At 43.8% G+C, this 23062-nt stretch overlaps 1 protein-coding gene across 2 annotated transcripts in view; it reads right to left on the bottom strand.

Annotated features, from left to right (window-relative positions):
• Nucleotides 1-23062, bottom strand: part of PLPP3 (phospholipid phosphatase 3) — a 116589-nt gene that overhangs the window by 61798 nt on the left and 31729 nt on the right. Inside the window, exon 2 of one of the 2 annotated variants that reach the window (XM_089656569.1) lies at nucleotides 3225-3382. The exons of the other annotated variant lie outside the window; for it this stretch is intronic. Within the exon in view, the coding sequence (XP_089512695.1) occupies nucleotides 3225-3382 (158 nt within the window). The remainder of the gene's footprint in view (nucleotides 1-3224; nucleotides 3383-23062) is intronic. 2 annotated transcript variants of the gene reach the window in all.

Genomic DNA, 23062 nt, shown 5'->3' with positions numbered 1-23062 from the left:
CGTTGGGGATATTCACCTTCTCTATTTGTCCTGGTGCCTTATCACTGAAAGTGAAAGAAAATCCAAAATTTGGGGTTGTCCTCAGAAGAATGAGGCCCCTTTCACACGGGCAGACCAGTCGGGTCTACCTATCAGTTTTTTTAGGTGGACCCGATCGGACTATCTATTGTTCGCTATAGAGCAGCGGAGGTCAAAGAACATTCGATCCTGTCTGGGGATCTGTTCCCCATCTGTCTGGGGGATCGGTTCGGATGGCAGTCGGATGGAAATGGACAGGCGATCCATTTCCATCTGACCGCCCAGTAGAGAACAGGGGGCTGTGTCCGCTCTGCACAAGTCATCTGCCTGCTCAGCAGGGATCAGCAGACAGATTCTCCCCACTAGAAGATTTCCCCTCTGTTAGAACCCTTTCACGCGGGGTGGACTCAGGCAGCAGATCCTCCTGGAATGGCAGTCAGATGGCGGTTGGATGGAAACAGACAGGCGGTCCGTTCCCATCTGACCACTCAATAGAGAACAGGGGGCGGTATACATGTCCGCTCTGCATAAGTCATCTGCCTGCTCAGCAAGGATCAGCACACAAATTCTCCCCACTAGAAGATTTCCCCTCTGTTTGGCCCCTTTCACACGGGGTGCACCCAGGCAACGGACCCTCCTGGAATGGCAGTCGGATGGCAGTCGAATGAAAATGGACAGGCAGTCCTTTCCCATCTGACCACCCAACAGAGAACAGCTGTCCGTGTCCGCTCTGCATAAGTCATCTGCCTGCTCAATAGGGATCAGCAGACAGCAGGGGCAGACTGACAACTCATGGGGCCCCCGGGCAATAGGGGATCATGGGGCCCCTTGTCCTTGCCCACACTCAAAAAAAACCTAAAAAAAGGTACCTGGGACATTTCATGGGTCCCCTACTGACCCCGGGCCCTTGGGCAGTGCCCGAGTGCTTGAATTGTCAGTCCGCCCCTGTCAGACAGATTCTCCCCACTAGAAGATTTCCCCTCTGTTAGACCCCTTTCACATGGGGCGGACTCAGGCAACGGACCCTCCTGGGCAGTCGGATGGAAATGGACAGGCGGGCCTTTCCCATCTGACCGCCCAATAGAGAACAGCTGGCTGTGTCCGTGTCCGCTCTGCATAAGTCATCTGCCTGCTCAGTAGGGATCAGCAGACAGATTCTCCCCACTAGAAGATTTCCCCTCTGTTGGGTCCCTTTCACACGGGGTGGACTCAGGCAGCGGACCCTCCTGGAATGGCAGTTGGATGGCAGTCGGATGGAAACAGACAGGTGGCCCGTTCCCATCTGACTGCCCAATAGAGAACAGCTGGCTGTGTCCGTGTCCGCTCTGCATAAGTCATCTGCCTGCTCAATAGGGATCAGCAGACAGATTCTCCCCACTAGAAGATTTCCCCTCTGTTGGGTCCCCTTCACACGGGGTGGACTCAAGCAGCGGACCCTCCTGGAATGGCAGTCGGATGGCAGTCGTTCCCATCTGACTGCCCCATAGAGAATAGGAGGCTGTGTCCGCTCTGCATAAGTCATCTGCCTGCTCAGCAGGGAATAGCAGACAGATTCTCCCCACTAGAAGATCCCCCCTCTGTTAGGCCCCTTTCACACGGGGTGGACTCAGGCAGTGGACCCTCCTAGAATGGCAGTCGGATGGAAACGGACAGGCGGTCCATTCCCATCTGACCGCCCAATAGAGAACAGCGGGCTGTGTCCGCTCTGCATAAGTCATCTGCCTGCTCAGCAGGGATCAGCAAACAGATTCCCCGCTGACCAGGAGGGTCCGCTATGAGTCCGCCCCATGTGAAAGGGGCCTAACAGGGGGGAAATCTTCTAGTGGGGAGACTAGTTCTGGTGACCCCCCAGGGATTTCCTCACTTTGGAGGGATTTCCTCTCACTTCCGGTCTTGGCTATAGGACAGGAAGTGAAGAAAAATTTCCCCCATGGGACAAGGGTGACAAAAAAAAAAACCAACAGTGGTTATGACCTTTATCCTTTATGCCATCCAAAATTAAAAAGTTTTGCCTTTAGTTCTACTTTAAAGTGTGTCTACAAGTAAAACTTTTTGTTGTTGTTTTGGATAGAATAAAGAAGTTAGGAGCCCTGAAAGGTCTTTTTTTATATTTTTAATTATTGATAGTATTTTTTTTTCTTTTTTGCTGTCTGTCTCTCCTTCAGTTCCTGTCCTGTATAGTACTACAGTACAATTTTAGTGTAAGTGCTGGAAAATTTTATTTTGCAAGACAGTAAGTCAAAAGCGAAAATCCAACGCGTTTCGAGGGCTAAATACTGCCCCTTCATCAGGGCTCGGATGCTGATAGTGAATTTGGAGAGTACTGGACAGCAAACTGTAAAATAAAGCATAGAATTTATCTCAATCAGGTCACTGGTCAGCCAGAAGGCTTCAAGTACATTTACTAGCAGCACCCAAACCCCGATGAAGGGGGGATATTGAGCACCCGAAACGCGTCAAATGTTTTTGTGACCTCCTGTCCTGGAAAATAAAGGTTTACCAGACTTACACTATACTTGTAGCACTTCCACTCTCTCCAATCAACTTATATGACTCCAGGGACCCCCAAAGATGCCCCAGTTGACAGAACGTTGGCCCCAAAATAAACATTTTAAGTCCTACCTTTCCTGTTTTGTGTTTGGTGCTCTACCAACACACCTGTCCTGGAGACATAACAAGAAGTGTGGGGAATTCTCTCACGTGTGAGAACGAACATCCCTTCTGAGACAGCAGGTGTCCCCATTGGAAGATTTCCCCTCACTTCCTGTACTGGTGACAACCAGTAAATGTTACATTTCCCATCACTATTTGTCTTCTGGACAAACATGAAGAGTAAGCCCTACCAGTGGGGACCCAGACAACAATGAAAACCCTTTTAGGCTGGAGATGCACTTTAATCGTCTTCTTACAATCGATCTCTTAAAGCTGAGTTCCTCTTTAAAGCTGGCCACACATTTCACAACCTGATTGTATAATCTCCTTTCATTTGCAGCGAGGGGGCCGATCTGACCTGGATGTAATTTGAATGTGATGTTTAGATAGGCCCCTGTGCTGCATTATTTTTGGCGAAGAGCTTGTTCTATCAGGTTGTTACCCGTGCGGCCAGCTTGACCCCACCTTCCTGTGGTCTGCTGGGAATTAGCACAACCTTCAGATAGTCGCGTGGGCCCAGACGAGGCTACCGTGCCAAAGCGCTTGTCACTTACAGTAACCATTGCCACCAAAACCCCAATTGACAGGAGCAGTGGGACAGATATGGTGCTTCTCTTAAACTCATGCCTTATGCTCCCATCACTGCAGAAAAAGCCCCTCTGGTAGGTCGGGATAAAGGAGGTGCAGTTCGTCACCACTGCTGGGGCACAGGCTGTCAGGACAAATGCAAAGAGGTCACAAATTACAACACACTTCCCACACATTGCCGGTCAGGGACAACTAAAGGGTTAGCCCGTCCATGAATGTTCCTCAGGGACTCTGGCAGTAGGGCTGGGACAAGGGGTGGGCAGGAGGGACAGCTGCCCTGGGCACAGTTGAGCAGGGGGGCAGATAATGAACATAGGACACTAAACCTATTCTTAGTTCCACATTAAAGGGTCAGCCTGTCCATGATGGATATTTCGGGAGTAGTTGGAGGCCAACAGCCTGAGTCACGCACAGGTTTTTAATGTTCCTCAAGGACTCCGGCAGCAGGGCCGGGACAAGGGGTGGGCAGGAGGGACAGCTGCCCTGGGCACAGTGGAGCAGGGGGGCAGAGAATGAACATAGGACAATAAACCTATTCTTAGTTCCACATTAAAGGGTCAGCCCATCCATGAAGGATATTTCGGTAGTAGCCGAAGGCGACAGCCTGAGTCACACACAGGTTTCTAATGTTCCTCAGGGACTCTGGCAGCAGGGCTGGGACAAGGGGTGGGCAGGAGGGACAGCTGCCCTGGGCACAGTGGAGTAGGGGGTCAGAGAATGAACATAGGACAATAAACCTATTCTTAGTTCCACATTAAAGGGTCAGCCCATCCATGATGGATATTTCGGTAGTAGCCGAAGGCGACAGCCTGAGTCACACACAAGTTTCTAATGTTCCTCAGGGACTCCGGCAGCAGGGCCGGGACAAGGGGTGGGCAGGAGGGGCAGCTGCCCTGGGCACAGTGGGGCAAGGGGGCAGAGAATGAACATAGGACAGTAAACCCATTCTTAGTTACACATCCTTGCCCTGGGCCCTGGTACTATCCAGCAGTGAAATATAAATGCATGAGTTACAATATGAATTCTCCTCCTTGAAAGTGGGCGGAGTTGGGAACCAAGCAGCAGAGAATATGCTGCCAGAACCTCTGAGGAACATAAGAAGCCAATAAGGGACTCAACAGGTCCTCCAGATAAGGGACATAATGCATTTTCCTGCATCAAGATTACACAGTCCATTTGCCATGAATGGACTTCTGAAGAACCTCAAAAATTGGGCTCCATTCACACCTATGCATGTGCGTTACCCTCTACATGGACGCATGTTGCAGACATGCATTTTAGATGTGCCTTAATTAAATTGGAACCTCAATACACACACAGCAAATAAAGGTACCGGTCATGTTTGTTTGTTTTCTTTTTGCCACACTGGCGCATGCTGAGGATCCATAAAAAACGGACAGGCACAGGCATAAGCGTATGTACTGCAACACGCTTCGGGGCCGGAGGTAACACGCGATAATGCGTGCACATAGATGTAATTGTGCTCCTAGCAAAAGTTTCAAGAAATGGGGACACAGGACAGAAATACAAACTTTTTCAAATAAAAATAATGTTAAAATTTACATGCAATCATAAATGTCACAATAATAATGAAAACAACAACAATAAATACAGGTATATAGAACAATAATAACAACAAAAAGATTTACAAACACTCAATGCAAATGTTGGAATTGTTATAGCCATGAGAACCATCATTCCACTGATCACCCATATAAGCAGCATTCTTTCAATGACCACCAACGTAAGGGACATTTTTCCCACTGACCACCAATGTAAAGGACATTCTTTCCACTGACCCCCAATGTAAGGGACATTCTTCCCACTGACCCCCAATGTAAGGGGCATTCTTCCCACTGACCTCCAATGTAAGGAACATTCTTCCCACTGACCACCAATGTAAGGGACATTCTTCCCACTGACCTCCAATGTAAGGAACATTCTTCCCACTGATCACCAATGTAAGGGACATTCTTCCCACTGATCACCAATGTAAGGAGCATTCTTCCCACTGACCCCAATGTAAGGGACATTCTTCCCACTGATCACCAATGTAAGGAGCATTCTTCCCACTGATCACCAATGTAAGGAACATTCATCCCACTGATCACCAATGTAAGGAGCATTCTTCCCACTGACCCCAATGTAAGGGACATTCTTCCCACTGATCACCAATGTAAGGAGCATTCTTCCCACTGATCACCAATGTAAGGAGCATTCTTCCCACTGACCCCAATGTAAGGGACATTCTTCCCACTGATCACCAATGTAAGGAGCATTCTTCCCACTGACCCCAATGTAAGGGACATTCTTCCCACTGATCACCAATGTAATGGACATTCTTCCCACTGACCACCAATGTAAGGGACATTCTTCCCACTGACCCCAATGTAAGGGACATTCTTCCCACTGACCTCCAATGTAAGGGACATTCTTCCCACTGACCACCAATGTAAGGGACATTCTTCCCACTGACCCCAATGTAAGGGACATTCTTCCCACTGACCCCCAATGTAAGGGACATTCTTCCCACTGATCACCAATGTAAGGGACATTCTTCCCACTGACCTCCAATGTAAGGGACATTCTTCCCACTGATCACCAATGTAAGGGACATTCTTCCCACTGACCACCAATGTAAGGGACATTCTTCCCACTGATCACCAATGTAAGGGACATTCTTCCCACTGACCACCAATGTAAGGGGCATTCTTCCCACTGACCCCCAATGTAAGGGACATTCTTCCCACTGACCACCAATGTAAGGAACATTCTTCCCACTGATCACCAATGTAAGGGGCATTCTTTCCACTGATCACCAATGTAAGGGACATTCTTCCCACTGACCACCAATGTAAGGGACATTCTTCCCACTGATCACCAATGTAAGGGACATTCTTCCCACTGATCACCAATGTAAGGGACATTCTTCCCACTGATCACCAATGTAAGGGACATTCTTCCCACTGACCACCAATGTAAGAAGAATTTTTCCCACTGACCACCAATGTAAGGAGCATTCTTCCCATTGACTACCAACATAAAGAACCATCATTCCACCGATCACCCATATAAGCAGCATTCTTTCAATGACCACCAATGTAAGGGACATTTTTCCCACTAACCCCCAACATAAGGAACATTCTTCCTCCCTCTGGCCCCAATATAAAGGAGCCTACTCCCTATTGACTACCAACTTAAGGGAGACAGTACCATGTCCACCAAAGTTATGGGGTCCTTCTTCCTCTGGCCACCAATGTGGGGGGGGGGGGACCTCCTCCACTGACCAGCAAGGTACAGGGGTGTCCTTCTCCACTCATGGTCAATAAAAGTGGAAGGCTTCTCTACAGGACAGGGAGTGTGTACATAAATTAAGATTCAGCTTTGTGTTGAGTCTAGGTACATCATATCCTTTCTACGTATATCATGATTGATGAGGATGATGACCATGATGATGATGACCATGAGGACCATGATGATGAGTATAGTGATGACCATGATGATGAAGATGATGATGACCATGATGATGAGTATAGTGATGACCATGATGATGAGTATAGTGATGACCATGATTGATGAGGATGATGACCATGATAATGACCATGATGATGATGACCATGATGATGAGTATAGTGATGACCATGATGATGAGTAAGATGATGAGTATAGTGATGACCATGATGATGAGTATGATGATGAGTATAGTGATGACCATGATAATGACCATGATGATGATGACCATGATGATGAGTATAGTGATGACCATGATGATGAGTATGATGATGAGTATAGTGATGACCATGATGATGAGTATGATGATGAGTATAGTGATGACCATGATAATGAGGATGATGATGACCATGATGATGAGTATAGTGATGACCATGATGATGAGGATGATGATGACCATGATGATGAGTATAGTGATGACCATGATGATGAGGATGATGATGACCATGATGATGAGTATAGTGATGACCATGATGATGAGTATAGTGATGACCATGATGATGAGTATGATGATGAGTATAGTGATGACCATGATAATGAGGATGATGATGAGGATGATGAGAATGATGAGGATTTTTATTATTACTAGAACTTTCTGATCGCACAATAAACTTTAGCAGCAGTTTCTTGAAACCTGGAAATTTTTTGAAGGGTTCTTCTGTGGTGAAAGGGTTGAGAGAGATTGCTCCAAACTGTAACATGAAGTAGAGTTTATTCTCTAATGGTCACACATATTGTCAAAGGGCTGAAATTAATTGATATTCCATAGGAAGCTATTTTGTTCCATATATGTGCAAACTGATAGCAATAAATCTCTGATACATTTTTTTCCACACATATAACGATCGATCACTCTACTAGATTGCACCAAGCTACTAAAAGTCGTCCATGTGTTCCTATCCTTTGGCACAAGTGCTCGATGGACGCAGTGAAGCAGCAGAGGACCAAATACACGTTTTTTGAGGACAGATTTCTCTCTTTTTTTTTTCTCTTTTACTATAGAAGCTCCAAACTTATTTCACTACCTAAACATCCCGCGACTCGGCCAACTTGGCCCCTGCAGACAGCTCGGCGTGCCAAGAGTTTGCTGAGAGTTGAGCATTTGTAAAATGAGCCGGTCCAAGCCGATAATGAGAACCTGCGACGCAGACTGATAAAAACTCGATGGGATCCAACCAATTGCATCTCGTACGCCGATGAAAACAGCTGAGCAGGGGTCTGGATACGTGGCCCCTGTAGCATCACGATGATTTTGTATCCAGGCCATTGTACAAATGGCTCACACATGGAGGATCTGTCAACCATATGGTACAAGACAACAGAGATTTAACCTCTTCATTCCTGGCCGTGAAAAGCGCAGGATGACAGCTAAACACACAGCGCTGCTTTGGGAAAAGGAAACAATTATTTTTTTAAAAATTTCATGCTGGATCTCCACCAAGGGCGGACTGACAACTCATGGGGCCCCCGGGCAATAGGGGATCATGGGGCCCCTGTGTCCTCGCCAAACTCAAAAAAGCCTATGAAAAAGGTACCAGGGGCGTCTCATGGAGCCCCCTACTGACCCCGGGCCCTCAGGCAGTGCCCGAGTTTCCAAATGGTCAGTCCGCCCCTGGATCTCCACTCATCCAATCGCCTCTTACTGCATAACTAAAAAAATAATGTGTCTGGGGGTTTTCATGCTGTCAGTCATTGGAACTGAGCTTCACCCCCCCCCCCCCACCTTCATGTTTGCTGTGCCCATTGTGAGAAAGTTTATCAACTTAAAGTGGTTGTAAAGCTGTGAAATGAAAAAATTAAAAAAAAAAAGTGAACAAAGCATATCCTTCTACATCAGGGGTCTCCAAATGTTCTAAACATGGGGCTAGTTTACTGTCCTTCAAACCTTAGAGGGGGCCAGACTGTGGCTAGCAGGTGAAGGAAATGATGCCTCATTTTTCGTGGCCTACCACTTGGTGGCTGAGTTGCTGTTGTTCCCAGTTGCTTCCACTTTGTTATAATCCCACTAACAGTTGAGCGTGGAATATTTAGTAGCCAGGAAATGTCACGGATGGACTTATTGCACAGGTGGCCACCTATCACGGGACCACGCTTGGAGCCACTGAGCTCCTGAGAGCGACCCATTCTTTCACCAATGTCTGTAGAAGCAGTCTGCATGCCTAGGGGCTTGATTGTATACACCTGTGTCCATGGAGGGGATTGGAACACCCGAATCACATGATATGGAGGAGATTGGAACACCTGAATCACATGATATGGAGGGGATTGGAACACCTGAATCACATGATATGGAGGGGAGTGGAACACCTGAATCACATGAAATGGAGGGGATTGGAACACCTGAATCATATGATTGGGAGGGCTGGCCCAATACTTTTTGGAAATATAGTATAGATATATATATGATACATCTTGCATGAGGTTTCCTGTATTGATATATACAAAGTATAGACTATATTAACAATATTATAGACTATATATTATTGTTAAATGTTTTTTGACACTTTCTATGAAAGCTCCACCTGATTGTTTTATTTACAATAGTGCAAAAAATATTAGACTTTATCTACTGAATGTATTTATTGCAGGTACTTGTATAGTGCTATCAATTTACGCAGCGCTTCACATCAGTCCCCGCCCCTGAGGAGTGTACAATTTAAGGTCCCTAACTCACATTCATACATACACATACTAGAGCCAATTTAGACAGGAGCCAATTCACCTACCAGCATGTCTTTGGAGTGTAGGAGGAAACTGGAATACCCGGAGGAAACCCACGCAGGCACAGGGAGAACATACAATCTCCAGGCAGGTGGTGCTGTGGTTGGGATTCGAACAGGGGCGGACTGACCATTTGGAAACTCGGGCACTGCCCGAGAGCCCGGGGTCAGTAGGGGGCCCAATGAGATGCCCCCGATACCTTTTTCATAGGCATTTTTGAGTTTGGGCAAGGACACAGGGGCCCCATGATCCCCTATTGCCCGGGGGCCCCATGAGTTGTCAGTCTGCCCCTGGATTCACTAATGACCCCAGTACTGCCAGGTGGAAGTGCTAACCATTTAGCCACTGTGCTGCCCTCACAATATTCTACCGAATTCTATTATTACATTTTATTTCATTCAGTTACTAGAATTTTTTTTCTTAGCTATAGCAGTTATATTTTTTATGCACACACTAAAGTTGCACCTAATTTTTTTTTTCCTGTGTGTGAACTAGATGCCATTTAATTCCCCTCCCCCACGCCAGAGGTGACGTATCCCCAGCATATAACAAACCTTCCCAGGCCCGCATTCCTGAGCACGCCATCAGATCACAATAATGCGCACACTGGCATCCAACAGACATTTTCCTGGTTACAGTTAAAACGTCTTTGAGGTTTCTCCATACTGGATTAAACACATCCCATTTGGACCACAAAGTTGACTGGGCAAAACCCAAACTACTATGTCACTGCTCAAAATTGTTTTTTTTCTTTTTTAAATGGAAAGTCATGCTGAGCATGAAATAAGGGTGCCCTATTGATTGACCTTTAGTAGTTGTGTGTGAACTTTATGGAGTTTTGTAACATTTACCTTGAGTTCTTTAAAAGGTGCACTTTCAGCCCACATCCATTATATAACTACAACATGAATACATTTTGGCAAATAGTACCTGAAAAAAACTAAAATTGTGCCTGGGTCCAAATATACATGGACCTAACTGTGTATATAATTTTTTTTATATATTTATATTTTTTTTTAAAAACAACAGCAGTTGTGCTATAAAATATATAGACACACACATATATATATATATATATATATATATATATATATATACACTCACATATATACAGTATATATGTATGTATATACAGTATATATTGTAATTAAAAAAAAAACAAAAAAACAAATAGTTCCAGCAGTTGTGCTATACTGTATATATATATATATTTGTAAATAACAAATAATTCCAGCAGTTGTGCTAAATTTTATATATATATATATGTGTGTGTATATAAATTTTTAATGTATATGTATGTATATATATATTGTAATTTAAAAAAAAAATAGTTCCAGCACTTGTGCTAAATTTTATATATATATACTTTTTTTTTAAAATAACAAATAGTTCCAGCAGTTGTGCTTTACTGTATATATATATATATATATATAGTATTTTTTACTTTTTTTAAAATAACAAATAGTTACTGTGTATATATATATATATATTTGTAAATAACAAATAGTACCAGCACTTGTGCTAAATTATATATATAGTATTTTATTTTTAAGTAACAAACAGTTCCAGCAGTTGTGCTAAATTTTATATATATATATATATATATATATATATATATATATGTGCGTATATTAATTTTTAATGTATATGTATGTATATATATATATATTGTATTAAAAAAAATAAAAAATTGTTCCAGCAGTTGAGCTACACTGTGTATATATATATATATATATATATATATTTGTAAATAACAAATAGTTCCAGCACTTGTGCTAAATTTTATATATATATATATATATATATATATATATATATACTTTTTTTTTTAATAACAAATAGTTCCAGCAGTTGTGCTTTACTGTATATATATATATATATATATATATAGTATTTTTTACTTTTTTAAAATAACAAATAGTTACTGTGTATATATATATATATATATTTGTAAATAACAAATAGTACCAGCACTTGTGCTAAATTATATATATAGTATTTTATTTTTAAATAACAAACAGTTCCAGCAGTTGTGCTAAATTTTACATATATATATGTGTGCGTATATTAATTTTTAATGTATATGTATGTATATATATATTGTAATTTAAAAAAAAAAAATAGTTCCAGCAGTTGTGCTATACTGTGTATATATATATATATTTGTAAATAACAAATAGTTCCAGAAATTGTGCTAAATTTTATATATATATACTTTTGTTTTTAAATAACAAATAGCTCCAGCAGTTGTGCTTTACTGTATATATATATATATATATATACATACACACACACATATATATATCTATATATATATATGTATATATATCTATATATATATATGTATATATATATATATATATATAAAATTTTTAAATAACAAATAGTTCCAGCAGTTGTGCTATATTGCGTGTGTATATATATATATTTATATTTTCCATTTATTATTTCAGCACCACTAATCCACTTTCCCAAGCAATAAAAACCGGGCAGGGATTCAAACGCCACCCTTCCACACGCCACACGAAAAAAAAACATATACTCTATGTACTTTTTCATTTTAATTCTCTAGAAAAGGTAAGCGTCATGGAACGCCATAACGGCTGCCAAAGTAACGCCGTCCGTGGTGCCGTAAGCTCATTTTGGGCTAATCTTCGCATTAGAGAGCCGCACGAGCGGAGGCAGGGCTTGGAAACTTCACCTTAATATTTGGAGGCAAGTTTGGGAACCCCGCCAGTGGCTGAAAAAGGGGGGGGAAAAAATAAAAAATAAAGATTCTAGAGGCGCGATAGCCTGGTATGTGATACTGGAGCTGGGCTGGCTCTGTAAATATTATGATTTTTCCGCGTGTGACACAGGGTGCTATTTTAAGCAGCCCAGCGCTACCGGTCTTGGGGTTCGTGTAAACCTGCCTATGGTTTGTAATATACGGGCGGATTATTGAAATTGGCGCACGGCCAAAGTGGCTGGACCTAAAATGTCTCATTTTCCCCTTTGAAGCCGCTACGTTTAATGGAGAAATGATTCCTGTGTACACACCACCATTGATGTGCATTCTGCGCCCGTCTCTGCTCGCCTACCACCCTGCCTGTGTTATTAAACAGCGGTAACACGTTAGTAAAAAAAAAAAAAAAAAGAAAAAAAAAGAGAGATTTGTGGCCCCATTAATGCCTTCATATATTTATATTCGGCAGCCCCGTGTTTGTGCAATTCACGTGAAAAGGCATCATTCCTGGTAAAGTGTGTTTTCTCATCGGTAATTGTCTTGGCTCCCAAATGTGCCAATCTCTTTAAATGAAAATAAAATGGAAAAGTTCTACTAAGTATTTAAAAAAATTGAGTGAGAAGAGAACTTTTCAGCCGTATTAAACCATTATTGGTTTTTCAGCACCAGCTTTCAGTATCTAAAATACTCTGCTGGAGGACTCCGCTCCTTCCTCTGTAACTCTCCTCTCCTGAAATACTCTGCACTGCTGGAGGACTCCGCTCCTTCCTCTATAACTCTCCTCTCCTGAAATACTCTGCGCTGCCAGAGGACTCCGCTCCTTCCTCTATAGCTCTCCTCTCCTGAAATACTCTGCTCTGCTGGAGGACTCCGCTCCTTCCTCTGTAACTCTCCTCTCCTGAAATACTCTGCACTGCTGGAGGACTCCGCTCCTTCCTCTATAACTCTCCTCTCCTGAAATACTCTGCGCTGCCAGAGGACTCCGCTCCTTCCTCTATAGCTCTCCTCTCCTGAAATACTCTGCTCTGCTGGAGGACTCCCCTCCTTCCTCTATAGCTCTCCTCTCCTGAAATACTCTGCTCTGCTGGAGGACTCCGCTCCTTCCTCTGTAACTCTCCTCTCCTGAAATACTCTGCGCTGCTGGAGGACTCCGCTCCTTCCTCTATAACTCTCCTCTCCTGAAATACTCTGCACTGCTGGAGGACTCCGCTCCTTCCTCTATAACTCTCCTCTCCTGAAATACTCTGCTCTGCTGGAGGACTCCGCTCCTTCCTCTATAACTCTCCTCTCCTGAAATACTCTGCTCTGCTGGAGGACTCCGCTCCTTCCTCTATAACTCTCCTCTCCTGAAATACTCTGCTCTGCCTGAGGACTCCGCTCCTTCCTCTATAACTCTCCTCTCCTGAAATGCTCTGCTCTGCTGGAGGACTCCGCTCCTTCCTCTATAACTCCTCTCCTGAAATACTCTGCGCTGCTGGAGGACTCCGCTCCTTCCTCTATAACTCTCCTCTCCTGAAATACTCTGCGCTGCTGGAGGACTCCGCTCCTTCCTCTATAACTCCTCTCCTGAAATACTCTGCACTGCTGGAGGACTCCTCTCCTTCCTCTATAACTCCTCTCCTGAAATACTCTGCTCTGCTGGAGGACTCCGCTCCTTCCTCTGTAACTCTCCTCTCCTGAAATACTCTGCAGTGCTGGAGGACTCCGCTCCTTCCTCTATAACTCTCCTCTCCTGAAATACTCTGCTCTGCTGGAGGACTCCGCTCCTTCCTCTATAACTCCTCTCCTGAAATACTCTGCACTGCTGGAGGACTCCGTTCCTTCCTCTGTAACTCTCCACTCCTGAAATACTCTGCACTGCTGGAGGACTGTGCTCCTTCCTCTGTAACTCTCCACTCCTTAAATACTCTGCTGGAGGACTCCACTCCTTCCTCTATAACTCTCCTCTCCTGAAATACTCTGCGCTGCTGGAGGACTCCGCTCCCTCCTCTGTAACTCTCCTCTCCTGAAATACTCTGCTCTGCTGGAGGACTCCGCTCCTTCCTCTATAACTCTCCTCTCCTGAAATACTCTGCAGTGCTGGAGGACTCCGCTCCTTCCTCTATAACTCTCCACTCCTGAAATACTCTGCGCTGCTGGAGGACTCCGCTCCTTCCTCTATCTAAAGCTCCTCTCCTATTTATCCAGTACAAGCAGGCTAAATATCTGAACTTGACCTGGCATCAGTTTCTTGCAGAGCCTGTGCAGCAGAGCTCAGACTGAGAGAGGCAGAAGCAGCACAAGGAGCCAAGGCGACATGCTGCAGTGCTTATGTGCTAACAGGGGACATGCAGAAGGAAGGAGAGAGCAGAGTGACATAGATACGAGCTCATCCGTCTGCTGCTTCACCGCACAGTCAAAAACTGGAGAAGGAGCAAGACCTCAACCCGAAAAATTAGACACGGCTGAACTGTTTGACAGAGCTGTGTAAATCTCAGAACTGGATGGACAAAATGACAACTCCTTTCCTTTGTGTATATAGTTGTTTGCCTGGGGTCCCCCCTTTAAGCCGCGACAGTCATTAGCCGAAATGAAGGACAGGGTCGTATTGTAGCAGACTTTTTTAATAGTCGATTTCCGCAAAACCTAACCCGCAACATGGCCGACTCTCGTAAAAGCCAATAATAGTAAACACTGGTTTTATGTGCTACAAGTGGCGTCTCAATGAATGACTGTTTAATGCGATATCCGATTAGTCCAAATCTCAGGATGGGACAGTAAACGGCTGGATTTATGTATCTCCTATACACAGGCCTGGGGAGACGCAGCCAAGTCTCCTCAATGTTCCTATTGTATATGTGGAAAGGTCTCTTCAGCGCCGGCAGCTGCCACCTGCACAAACAGCACAAGTGTACGAATATGTAATGAGATATAAGGGCCAGAACCGCCGCAGTTTAAAGTGGGGGGGGGGGGGAGCGGAAATCGACCACTCTGATGGGAAGAAAACATTTACTAATCGTTTCTTTTAAAGGGATTTCCGAGTCCAAAATCCGAGACCGGAAATTGGGGGGCGAACAAAAATTATTTTGATTCATTAAAAATAATAGCCTGTTTGGTAATGATAGGAACTCTTGGCCGAGAACTGAGGCTTTATATCATCCTTTGAGAAGTCTGAAAAATGGAGCGCGTCTGCGTTTTCTGGCACCGGAAACGCACCTGAAGCCGCAGCTTGGTTAAGGTGCATTTTATTAGGATTAGGGAAAAAAAAGAGAAAAAAAGGTAAAATAGTGCCTGAAAATCTCTGAGCATGTCCAATTTTTAGGACATTTAGGTGCATCGGCATCCCATTGATTTCAAGCTACGGAGCATTTTGATGGAGTTAAGAAGAAAAAGAGAAAAAAAAGGTAAAATAATGCCTCACCACAGCTACATAACAGCCATCAACCCTCATGCTAAAATGATACCGTTGGGCTGCCAACATACTGAAACCTCTCGAAAATATCGGAGCATGTCCAATTTTTAGGACATTTAGGTGCATTGGCATCTTATTGATTTCAAGCTATGGAGCATTTTGATGGAGTTAAGAAGAAAAAGAGAAAAAAAAGGTAAAATAGTGCCTCACCGCCGCCACATAACAGCCATCAACCCTCATACTAAAATGATACGTTGGGCTGCCAACATGCTGAAGTCTCCTGAAAATCTCGGAGCATGTCCAACTTTTAGGACATTTAGGTGCATTGGCAGCCCATTGATTTCAAGCTACGGAGCAATTTGATAGAATTAGGAAGAAAAAGAGAGAAAAAAGGTAAAATAGTGCCTCACCGCCGCCACATAACAACCATCAACCCTCATGCTAAAATGATACGTTGGGCTGCCAACATACTGAAATCTCTCGAAAATATCAGAGCATGTCCAATTTTTAGGACATTTAGGTGCATTGGCAGCCCATTGATTTCAAGTTATGGAGCATTTTGATGGAATTAGAAAGAAAAAGAGAAAAAAAAAAGGTAAAAATAGTGCCTCACCGCCAACACATAACAGCCATCAACCCTCATGCTAAAATGATACGTTGGGCTGCCAACGTACTGAAACCTCTCAAAAAAAATAGGAGCATGTCCATTTTTTAGGACATTTAGGTGCATCGGCAGCCCATTGATTTCAAGCTACGGTGCATTTTGATGGAATTAGGAAGAAAAAGAGAAAAAAAGGCAAAATAGTGCCTCACCGCAAACACATAACAGCCATCAACCCTCATGCTAAAATGATACGTTGGGCTGCCAACATACTGAAACCTCCAGAAAATAACGGAGCATGTCCAATTTTTAGGACATTTAGGTCTATTGGCAGCCCATTGATTTAAAATTTTATAGACAAACCCTATTTGGCTACGGTGCATTTCAATAGAGTTAAGAAGAAAAAAAAAGGTAAGTAGTGCCCACCATCAGCACACAATGGACACCAACCCACAGGACACAACAACACGTTTGGCTGCCAATACATCAACAATTTTTATGGCATGTCCAATTATTTTAATATTTAGGTCTATTGGCAGCCCATTGATTTCAAGTTATGGAGCATTTTGATGGAGTTAGGAAGAAAAAGAGAAAAAAAAAAAGGAAATACTGCCTCACCGCCACCACATAACAGCCATCAACCCTCATGCTAAAATAATACGTTGGGCTGCCAACATACTAAAACCTCCTGAAAATATCAGAGCATGTCCACTTTTTAGGGCATTTAGGTGCATTGGCAGCCCATTGATTTCAAGCTATGGTGCATTTTGACGGAATTGGGAAGAAAAAGAGAAAAAAAAAAGGAAATAGTGCCTCACTGCCGCCACATAACAGCCATCAACCCTCATACTAAAATGATACATTGGGCTTCCAACATGCTAAAGTCTCCTGAAAATCTTGGAGCATGTCCAATTTTTAGGACATTTAGGTGCATCGGCAGCCCATTGATTTCAAGTTATGGAGCATTTTGATGGAGTTAGGAAGAAAAAAATAGGAAATAGTGCCTCACCGCCACCACATAACAGCCATAACCATCATGCTAAAATGATACGTTGGGCTGCCAACATACTGAAACCTCCCGAAAATTTTGGAGCATGTACAATTTTTAGGACATTTAGGTCTATTGGCAGCCCATTGATTTCAATCTTTTATAGACAAACCTTTTTTGGCTATGGTGCATTTCAATAGAGTTAAGAAGAAAAAAAAAAGGTAAGTAGTGCCCACCATCAGCACACAATGGACACCAACCCACAGGACACAACAACACGTTTGGCTGCCAATACATCAACAATTTTTATGGCATGTCCAATTATTTTAATATTTAGGTCTATTGGCAGCCCATTGATTTCAAACTTTATAGACAAACCCTATTTGGCTACGGTGCATTTCCATAGAGTTAAGAAGAAAAAGAAAAAAAAAAAAGATAAATAGTGCCCACCGTCAGCACACAACGGACACCAACCCACAGGACAACGATACGTTGGGCTGCCAATATACCAAAGCAGCTCCAACAATTTTTTCTGGCATGTCCAATTTTTGGGATATTTAGATGCATTGGCAGCTTATAGATTTCCAAGGTTTACAAACAGACTCCTAATGGCCCATTCACACTAGCCACATGCTAGAACGGTCCATTTTAAAGTGCAGCTAGTGTGATTGAACCATTAGGGGTCTACTTCCAATCAAGATTCACACAATTCTCTCATTTTATTCTAATCTGGGTGAAAGTTGTGTGAAACCATTTAGGACCCATTTACATCTATGCAGCGGTCTCCAAACTTTAGAAACAAAGGGCCAGTTTTCTGTCCTTTAGACTTTAGGGGGGGCTGGACTGCGGCTATTGGGAGTAGAAAAGTTCCCAACGCCAGTGACAATAGACAATACACCGTCTTTGGTGTCAGTGGGAGGAATTTTGCCCCTTCATTGGTTTCAGTGGGGGAGGGGAAATTATGCCCCATTGTTTATATCAGTGGATGAAATAGGCCCAAAGGGCAAGATAACAGCAAGCAAAGGGCTGCATCTGGTCCCCTGGGCCACACTTTGGAGACCACTGCATTCAAGCAAGGCACATGTGTTGGAGAGTGCCACAACACATGGCAATGCACCATAATGCCTTGCCTTACCAATTTTCTGGCATATCCAATTTTTCGGTGCATTGGCAGCCCATTGATTTCAATCGCCTGCCTTATATCAACAGACTTTTAGAAATGGATCTCTAGGGGCCCATTTGCACTAGCTGCACGCTAAGGCAACGCACACGTGTTGTACAAGGCTACAATACATGGCAGCACACCGTAATGTTTTGCAGTCATTTGCGTGATCAATTTTGTGGTAAGTCCAATTTTCGGGATGCTTTGATGAGTTGGCCACCCTAAGGGCCCATTAACACTAGCTGCATGCCAAAACAATCCACTTTGGTGTTCAGCCAATGAGAATGGACCCTTAGGAGTCTATTTGCAATCAAAATGTTACTGAAACTCATGAGTTTTGGGTTTCCCCGTCAAGAATGGACCCTTAGGAATCTATTTGGACCCTTAGGAGTCCATTCGTAGACATTGTCACAACTTTCACCCAAGGTTCACACATTTTTCTAATTGGATTTAATCTTGGGGGACAGTTGTGAAAAACCTGTAGGGCCCATTTACATCTATGCATTGCAGCAATGAACATTGCGTGCGTTGGGGCATTGCAGTTCCATTTCTTGTGTATTGCACCCCAACACACGTGAGTAGAGTGCAGGGGAGGACTGACCATTTAGGCATTCGGGCACTGCCCGAGGGGGACTTGTAGTTCACCAACAGCTGTCCCATCCCTGCATTAGGCCAATCTACTTTTAACATTTGGATTTTTCATTCATGTTGACGAAGATTCATATTTATTTATTTCAGGTACTTATATAGCGCCGTCAATTTACGCAGCACTTTACATATATATTGTACATTCACATCAGTCCCTAACCCTCAAGGGGCGTACAATCTAAGGTCCCTAACTCACATTCATACATACACATACTAGGGACAATTTAGACAGGAGCCAATTAACCTACCAGCATGTCTTTGTAGTGTGGGAGGAAACCAGAGCACCCGGAGAAAACTCATGCAGGCACAGGGAGAACATGCAAACTCCATGCAGGAGGTGCCATGGTCAATAATCAAACCCATGACCCATTTACTGCAAGGCCGACATGCTAACCATTAAGCCACTGTGCCGTCCTTGGACATAGACACTATGATGGGGACACTGTGATGGGGACATCTGATGGATGAGGACACCTGAAGTAAGGGGACACTGTGATAGGAACACCTGATTGATGAGGACACCTGAAGTAAGGGGACACTGTGATGGGGACACCTGATGGATAGGGACACTGTGATGGGCACACCTCATTCAAGGGAGCACTGTAATGGGGGAACCTGATGTACATAGGCACTGTGATAGAGGAACCTGATATATGGGGCACTGTGATGTGGACACTTGATGTATGGGGGCACTCTGATGGGGACACCTGATGCAGGCTGGTAGGGGCCCCAGGGCATTACTTTGCCCAGGGACCCATGATGCTATTGAGATGGCACTGCATGTAACCAGCCTTCATGAGATCACAAAGCCGAGGTTTCCTAGAGTTTCAGGAATTCTGACTTCTTTTTCAAGAGAGGGATCATTTCTGAATGCCTTGTTTCTCCATAAGACCATTGCTGAAACCATGACCAATGTGCCATCCTCAAAGGCGTTATAGAGCTAAGCTATGTCCTGGCATCTTTCTTTGTTTTCATGCTTGATAGCAACAGGAGATAAAACCATGCAAATCATTCTTTAGTGCTCCACCAGCCTGATGCACATCCAGAACCGGTGGTGTATAGCACAATTATAGCCTAATACTATGGAGCCATTTATTCAGGCTTTTAGGCCATCATCAGTGCAGCATATGGAAACCAAGGCTTCTATGGAGTCGGATATGTGATGGAATGAGACATGAATTCCATCTGTTCTAAGAAGGCTTTACTGTCCCCTTCGCTGATTCGGTTGGAAGGTTTTTTGATTCCTTTAGTCCCTTCTCACCATAAACCTGTATGGTTATACTGTCATGTTTGATAGCAGGGGCGAACTGACAACTCATGGGGCCCCCGGGCAATAGGGGATCATGGGGCCCCTGTGTCCTTGCCCAAACTCAAAAAAGCCTATGAAAAAGGTACCGGGGGCATCTCATGGGGCCCCCTACTGACCCCGGGCCCTCGGGCAGTGCCTGAGTTTCCAAATGGTCAGTCCACCCCTGTTTGATAGCAATGTGCCTCAAAAATAAGCCATCACTTCAAAACTGCTGTTTTTTTTCCCCAACTCCCCCGTGTCCTTTTCAACAGACGACAAGTGAACTGGCGCTGCCAGGGATCGGCACACAACGTGAGGGCCATCCAAAGCATTCTGCAATAGCGGAGGTATTCAAGGCTTCCATAATTATGCTTACATCTGCTCAATCACCTAGCCTGAATAGGAATCCCGCCGTACCAAATCCCCCGCCTTTGTGCTGTGGCACGCAGGTTTGGGAGGATCACATGGTGACAAGGGAATCCTTTCAATTCCCACGGGACGAATTTCACTACCCTGGTGGCTCGGCCGCTGACCTTCATTCACCGCTCCCTCAGTCTCTGGGAGACAAAGGGCCAGCTATGAAGGAAGCATTGTCTTCCCTCCCCATTCTAAATCCTGCAGTAATCTGCAGCAACCTCTCCGGGAGCAAAGAGGTTAAATTGCAAGGCAAAAAAAGAGGCATTCATTGCAAAGACCAAAACACCCTACAATCTGCTCCTTTCTAGTAAAAAAATATTGAAAAAAATAATTGATAGAACCAAACAGTTTTTATAGACAGAAAAACCATCTATGTTGGTTTTTGACTCCTGGAAACAAATGAGAGAATATATAGAAGACAGGAGAGCCCAATATAGTGCAGTTTTGCCTCTTGGAGGTAGTCAAAGTTCGGAATATGTTGGTGGAAAGAGCAGAGATTACTCATATCTGGGTAGGTTGAAGTAAACCCTTGGTATGATTTGTACCCTCAAGCTTGTGGACAATACAGTATGTCTAGGTACATGCAGATGTTTATTCTTGATGGTGGTCATATTCAGTGCTTTAAAAGATCCAAACCTCCATCCCTCTGGGTGGACTTTATTTGGAATGGTTGATGAAATTGTCAGTAAACCATTGGTAAGGTCTGTAGTCTGTTCTGAAAAATACTGCATGTCTGTCTTGATGGGGGTTGCACTCAATGTAGTGGGAGAACAAAACCTTCGTCCCTCTGGGAGGATCTTATATGGAATGATTGATGAAACTGTCGTAAACCATTGGTACAGTCTGCAACTTGACCTGGAAAATATGTCTGTCTTGATGGTGATCACACTCAATGCACTGGGAGAACCAAACCTTCATTCTTCTGGGAGGACCTTATATGGGATGGTTGATGAAATCGTCAGGACACCATCGGTAAGGTTTTCATCCTTACGTGAAGAGTACTGTATGTTTGTCTTGATGAGGGTTGCACTTAATGTACTGAGAGAACCATACCTTCATCACTCTGGGTGGACCTTATATGGGATGGTTGATGAAATTGTCAGTACACCATTGGTAAGGTTTTCAACCTTACGTGAAGAGTACTGTATGTCTGTCCTGATGAGGGTTGCACTTAATGTAGTGGGAGAACAAAACTTTCGTCCCTCTGGGAGGATCTTATATGGAATGATTGATGAAACTGTCGTAAACCATTGTACAGTCTGCAACTTGACCTGGAAAATATGTCTGTCTTGATGGTGATCACACTCAATGCACTGGGAGAACCAAACCTTCATTCTTCTGGGAGGACCTTATATGGGATGGTTGATGAAATCGTCAGGACACCATTGGTAAGGTTTTCATCCTTACGTGAAGAGTACTGTATGTCTGTCTTGATGAGGGTTGCACTTAATGCACCGAGAGAACCATACCTTCATCACTCTGGGTGGACCTTATATGGGATGGTTGATGAAATCGTCAGTACACCATTGGTAAGGTTTTCATCCTTACGTGAAGAGTACTGTATGTCTGTCTTGATGAGGGTTGCACTTAATGCACCGAGAGAACCATACCTTCATCACTCTGGGTGAACCTTATATGGGATGGTTGATGAAATCGTCAGTACACCATCGGTAAGGTTTTCAACCTTACGTGAAGAGTACTGTATGTCTGTCTTGATGAGGGTTGCACTTAATGCACCAAGAGAACCATACCTTCATCACTCTGGGTGGACCTTATATGGGATGGTTGATGAAAAGAAGATTTGGTTTCCCCAGACTATTGAGGGTTACCACCATTATGTATAAAGGTCTGTGAGGAGACACATTCTCCAGGTCAGGTTGCAGACCACACCAATGGTTTACATTAATGTCATGAGCTTCTGCAACACTGAGCCAACTGGGATTTTCAAGATACTTCCCTGACATTCTCATCAATCATAGCACACAAAGTTCACCGGCATACTGCAACCTACTTAGATGTGAGAATTATTGTTTTAATATGATAAATTAACTTTTTCTGAAGGTGTGAAACCTCCACACTCATTTATTCGACACATTAAAGTCACCCCCCGATCCCCCGCAACACAAAACCAACTGGTATTTTTTGAGATACTTTCTTGACAATCTCATCAACCATCTGATATAAAGTTCATCCAGAGATTCGAACGCATTGAGTGTGGCCACCATCAAAGATAAAGGTCTGCGAGGAGACAGACATATTCTCCAGGTCAGGTTGCAGACCATAACAATGGTCTACTGTAACCTACCCAGAAATAAGGAATTGTGTTTTAATACAACAAATCATTTTTTTCTGA

Source organism: Staurois parvus, unplaced genomic scaffold, assembly GCF_062004578.1.
Source record: "Staurois parvus isolate SC_StPar_1 unplaced genomic scaffold, SC_StPar_1.0 ptg000917l, whole genome shotgun sequence".
NCBI classification, from domain to species: Eukaryota; Metazoa; Chordata; class Amphibia; order Anura; family Ranidae; genus Staurois; species Staurois parvus.
Note: the sequence above shows the minus strand (reverse complement) of the source record. Positions and strands in the feature narration are given on the sequence as shown.